This window comes from Zalophus californianus, chromosome 15, assembly GCF_009762305.2.
Source record: "Zalophus californianus isolate mZalCal1 chromosome 15, mZalCal1.pri.v2, whole genome shotgun sequence".
NCBI lineage: Eukaryota > Metazoa > Chordata > Mammalia > Carnivora > Otariidae > Zalophus > Zalophus californianus.
Genome location: NC_045609.1, coordinates 39,803,244 through 39,808,471, shown reverse-complemented (window position 1 = coordinate 39,808,471; position 5,228 = coordinate 39,803,244). Strand labels below are relative to the sequence as shown.

The window sequence follows — 5,228 nt, the reverse complement described above, 5'->3', positions numbered from 1 at the left end:
GCCCAGCAGGACGAAGCCTCCCTTCGCTGCCTGCCCTCACTGGTGCCTGGGTAAGAGCTCTCGTCCTTCACCGCTGGAGAAGCTGGCACGGGGAGAGGGGGTCCACCCCCTGAGATGTTAGCAGGTCCTAAGTGGCCCTCCAGCCTGAGTGCTCTGTGAGGGAATGTTGCTGTGTAAACAAGATGGTTGCTTCCTGACCGGCCCTTCCCCAAAAAGAGGCCCTTGTGACAGGAGCCTCTCTGGGGTGGAGAGGTAAGCCTGGTAGCCTGCATGCATATAAATGGTGCTGCCTGACTCCCCACTCAGACCTGACGGCAGAGATCCACAGGGGCTCTGTTTCTATGGGTGAGTGTAGCCCCATCCCTGTGGTCTTACCCAGGGCACGGGTTGCAGGCAATGAGCCCAGTGGTCACAGGCATAACTAAGGGCCAGACTGGGAAGGAGGGGGCCTCCTCGTGTACCACGGAGAGTCGTGCCCAGAATCATTAACGGTGGATGCAGAAAGGTGGGCTTGCAAATATCCTCATACTCTGACCCTGCAAGGAGTGTAGCTGAGAGTATAAGAATGGAGGGAGGGAGTGACGCCATCCCTCCTCCCAACAGCCTGGAGGGACAGGTCAGGATTGTCTCCAGGGCACAGAAGAAGGTGATGCGAGTTCCCATGGTCACATCACAAGACTGCATTAGAAGCCAGACCCTCTGACTGTCCAGGTCCTCCTCACCAGCCCAGGTACCACACCCCTCCAGCCCCAAAGGTGTGGCGTGAAACCGCAGATGATGCTAGGAGCTTCCGAGGACAAGTTGGGTTTTTCCCAAAGTGCCTCAGCCTCGGCCATGTGCCTGAATCTTGACAAACCTTTGCAGATGCCTCAATGAGCCAATGGTGCTTTCTTTCTGCAGGAGGAGTCTCTGGAACAGAAGCCATGTTGCTGTACTCTTTGGCCCTCACCTTCACCTTGCTGATGGTTTCTGGCATGGAGTACAATGTGAAGGATGTCTGTATTGGCAGCCCCGGCATCCCTGGCACTCCTGGATCCCATGGCTTGCCAGGCAGAGATGGGAGAGACGGCGTCAAAGGAGACCCCGGGCCTCCAGGTACTGGGTGAGACCCTACCCTCAGCTGAGGGACAGTGACCTGTTTCCAGGAGGCCCACCTGTCCCGGGCTCTGGGCCGGGTCCCAAGGTCAGTGGGATGGCGGGGCATGGTGGGAGTTGCCTGGGGGCCTTAGACTGGAGCAGCCCTGGAGAGGTTGCCCTCAAAGTGCCCATGGGGTGACAGATGAGTCAGCTCAGCTGCTAAGAGACGTCCCTTCACATCAGCCTCAGCCCTGCTGTGGGTGATAAATACCACACATCCATGTCCCCTTCTCTCTGCAGGCCCCAGGGGCCCCCCTGGAGGAATGCCAGGCTACTCCGGGCCTGAGGGGGTGATTGGATCCCCGGGTGTTGCTGGAGAGTGTGGAGAAAAGGGGGAGCCTGGTGAGAGGGGCCCTCCAGGTAAGCAGGACTGGGCAAGCCGGCCACAGCAACACGGGCACTGCACCCATGTGACCAGTTACGTGAGGGATAGCGGGGGTCAGACAGAACCGTGGAGGTCCCCAAAGGGCATCCTACTCAACCTAAGTGAGAGAAGACGAGGCCGAGGAGAGGAGTCCGACATGCCCGGGTAGTAGGCCATGGCGAGGACTGGTGGGTGTTGGAAGGGCTCCACACGTCACGACGCTGATGAGCATCAGGTGTGGGGCGAGGACAAGCGCTGGGAGGCAGGGAAGGCATTTCCTGGGGCTGAGGCCCAGGGGGCATTCCGAAGGGTGTACAGGGTTATCTGGGCTCTCAGTAGATGATGGGAATGGGAGCCCCTACATACAAAGGGGAACTCCAGAGCTCGGCGTGGTGACCAAGGTCCATCAGGAGAGTGCCGAGATAACCACGTGCTGTCCCTCTCCTTCAGAGCAGCTTCTTACTTCAGTGTTTGAAATCCTGCTTCCTGGACGAGTGCCCACTATTAACTGAGCTGCTGGGTGGCAGGCGGGGGGGCGTGAGGTTGAGGGAGGACAATGGTTCAAGGTCAGGGGTAGAGACCACGGTGAAAGCCTGTTTTGCCAGGCAGGTAGACCACTCCATGGCTCAGCCAGGCCAGAGAGAGAAGGAGAGGTATAGTTTGTTTGCCTTTGGTGGAGGCGGAGGGAGAGGACCCTGCCCCCAAACCAGAAAAATCCTGTGGGTTTTTCTGACAGAGCCGTTAAAGGACAGGGCAGGAAAGAAGGGCAGGCAGGGGCTCAGCAGGTGCAGGGCTGCATCAAAGCACAAGGGCGTAGGCAGTGTGGAGACACACTCCAGGGCCTGAGCAGTGGGTGTGGACAAGTAAAGGGCCGAATGCCAGGCCTGCAGCTGGCGTTGTGCCTGCCTGGCCGCAAGTCAGGATCTTGGTTGGCTTGCCCCTGATCTTGGGTGGGAATCTCTTGACAGGGCTTCCAGCTTCTTTAGATGAGGAGCTCCAAACCACACTCTACAATTTCAGACGTCAAGTCCTGCAGGCCATGGGAGGTAAGGGGGGCTCCCCAGGGCCTTATAGCATGGAGGGTCTCCCTTAAGTTCCGTCGTTCCCAGCGCCGGGCTCCAGAACCTCGAGACTTGACAAGCAGGTGTGGATGGGCAGGTTTTGGGGGAAAAAAACAATACTTCCCTTTCCTGATGTCTTCGAATGGCCCCGAGGAGACAGAGGTAGACACAGATCAGCTCCCTATGTCAGGGGAGCGTAAGTTCTCTGCCTAACTTGCCTTCTATTGAGTCTCAGGAAATTGCAGTTTCTGGCACATAACAGATGGTCCATCAGTAATTGTGCAATGGGTGAACGAATGAATAGAATGAGGAGAGCAGGGAGGGGGACTGAGGAAGACTCGGGTTGGCAGGGGAGGAGAGGCAGAGAAGGCACGAGGACAGGGAGCCCGGGCGAGGGACAGGGACTTCCAGCCAGAGCAGCCGGCGGCCTGACTCGGTTTCTCTGCCTCAGTCCTCAGCTTACGGGAGTCCATGCTGGTCGTGGGAGAGAAGGTCTTCTCCAGCAACGGGCGGTCAGTTAAGTTTGAGGACATTCAAGAGTTATGTGCCAGAGCAGGTGGCCGCATTGCTGCCCCGACGAGCCCGGAAGAGAATGAAGCCATTGCAAGCATCGTGAAGAAGTACAACACTTACGCCTACCTGGGCCTGATGGAGAGCCCCGACTCTGCGGGCCTCCTCTACATGGATGGGTCCCCTGTGAACTACACCAACTGGTACCCTGGGGAGCCCAGGGGTTGGGGCAAGGACAAGTGTGTGGAGATGTACACAGATGGGCAGTGGAATGACAAAAATTGCTTGCAGTACCGGCTGGCCATCTGTGAGTTCTGAGCAGGCCCCTGGGCCGCCCGATAGATAGGGCCCTGCCTTGGCCAGCCTCCCGCAGGAGGATGTGCCTGAGCTCTGACACGCTTTAGCTCCTTCCCGACAAAATGTATTTGTGGCCCTTAGAGCATTCTTAGCCGCTCCGCTCCCTGGACAGGCTCCAAATCCTCACCCGCATCAGGAATCAGGAATCAGTCTGACACGCGCCCCCCCCCCCCCCCCCCGACCCCCAGCCCCTTCTCAGCCCAGCACTCCAGGCGCCACTCCTAACTTTGCCTTTGGGCAAGAGTCGGAGACTTCTTTCTTCCTCCTCTTGTCTGGTTCCTTCGTTGCTAGATGGCAGCAGTGAGGTCCTGGGTTGGAAGTTCCCTCCAAAATCACACAGCAGGTGCCGGCTTCCCGGCCCCCCTCCCCCCTCACTCTGCAGACCACCTGCTGCCCAGCCTCAGCAAGATTTGGCGGTTCTGGTCAAGCACAATGATAGAAGAGGGGGACCTCTGGGGAATTCCACATGTGTGGAGCTAAGGACCCATTTGGGGTTATCTGGCAGCCCGGAGCCTCTGAGGGCACATCTGGTCGGTGTCTCCGTGAGGTCAGAGGGCCGGGTGGTGCCTCAGCATATTGTGGAGGCCAACCTAACCCTAATAGTTGCCTTGAGTCTTGGGTTGCCTCTCAACTTCCTGACCAAAAAGCAGCCAGTCTCTACACCCCTAGGGAAGATCTCACCCCCGACCCAGACATAATCCAAGTAACTCCGGCTGATGGACGTGTCTGCACCTCTTTTTGGATCTCAGTGAGGTGTTCACACCCCTCACCACACCACTGGCAGTTGATCGATCACATAAATAGCATATGTGCCAAGTCTATGTACCCAGAACCTTGCCAAGCACTTCTAAAACATCTTATGGAATATGATTTAATCTTTACACAATGCCATGGGCCCAGCCTGATTTTCCCCCATTTTCATATGAGGACACAAACTTAGAGAAGTTAAATGTTTTGAATTGTATTACTTGGAGCAAAAGTGGAAGAGGCTTATTCAAACCTATCTACCTGGACCTGAAGCTCATGCTCATAACGACCTTGCTTCTTACTGGACAGAGGTGACTGAAGTGTAATAAATCATGACTGCGTTAACATGAGTTTTCATTGCTTTGGTTTCAAGAAATAACACGTTTCTGTATCTCTAGAAATCAAATTAACTCTGGCTCTGAGCCCCCACTTACCTCAAAAATGGAAAATTCAATCTCGGGTAGTACCTTCTTTGTTGGGTGGGAGGGGCAACCTGCTTTCCACCCTTAAGTTGTACAAACGCATGGCAAGCTACAGAAAATATCTGGAAGAACATATGGACATTCATGTTGATGGCCGGCATTAGGGTAACTCCTAAGCTAACTCCACATGCTTCCTTTGTGGGTAATAATATCATGCCTTCCATTTTCCCCTTAGCCGCCTGAATGTTTTCCATGGCCCTAAGGTGGTGGTGTTCAGGGAGCTTGCTTCTCCCTCTCCAGCTCCCCTATGCTGTGTTCCCTCTCTCGCTATCTCTCTCTGTCAAATAAATAAATAAATAAATAAAAATCTTTTAATAAATAAATAAATAAATCAGTCCTAGATACTTTCCAATGCAGGGGTCTAGGGAAAAGAATGTATGAAGAACAATAAAAAATTTAAAAAAAAATTTTAAAAATTAAAAAAAAGAATGTATGAAAAATTGTGAGACCATATATTCATTTTGAGAACAGGGTGAGCTTCAGGTTTCCAGATTGTACATACCTGCTTTAAGACTCTTCATCAAACTTGTTATATATTATATTAGTGAGTTACATGGATTTATTTTTTGA

The 5,228-nt window shown here is 54.1% G+C and overlaps 1 protein-coding gene across 6 annotated transcripts; it reads left to right on the top strand.

The window, feature by feature from the left end:
• Positions 1 to 247: 247 nt before the first annotated feature.
• SFTPA1 (surfactant protein A1) lies at positions 248 to 4,526 on the top strand. 6 transcript variants are annotated; one of them, XM_027597241.2, is made up of 6 exons: positions 259 to 345; positions 604 to 730; positions 901 to 1,095; positions 1,378 to 1,497; positions 2,470 to 2,547; positions 3,014 to 4,526. In XM_027597241.2, exons 3-6 carry the CDS (start codon positions 924 to 926, stop codon positions 3,388 to 3,390), a joined length of 747 nt encoding a protein of 248 aa, XP_027453042.1. In that variant the 5' UTR covers positions 259 to 345; positions 604 to 730; positions 901 to 923; the 3' UTR covers positions 3,391 to 4,526. The 6 variants fall into 6 exon arrangements, with proteins under 6 accessions (XP_027453040.1, XP_027453042.1, XP_027453041.1 ...); XM_027597240.2 differs by lacking the exon at positions 259 to 345 and adding an exon at positions 352 to 505; XM_027597239.2 differs by lacking the exon at positions 604 to 730 and having other exon boundaries at positions 248 to 345.
• The last annotated feature ends 702 nt before the right edge of the window (positions 4,527 to 5,228 follow it).

Bases quoted from the DNA above. Each gene is read 5' to 3' on its own strand.
- SFTPA1 (XM_027597238.2), top strand. The intron at 1,096-1,377 runs GTACTGGGTGAG...TTCTCTCTGCAG, and splicing joins AGGAGACCCCGGGCCTCCAG to GCCCCAGGGGCCCCCCTGGA. The intron at 2,548-3,013 runs GTAAGGGGGGCT...TCTCTGCCTCAG, and splicing joins AGTCCTGCAGGCCATGGGAG to TCCTCAGCTTACGGGAGTCC.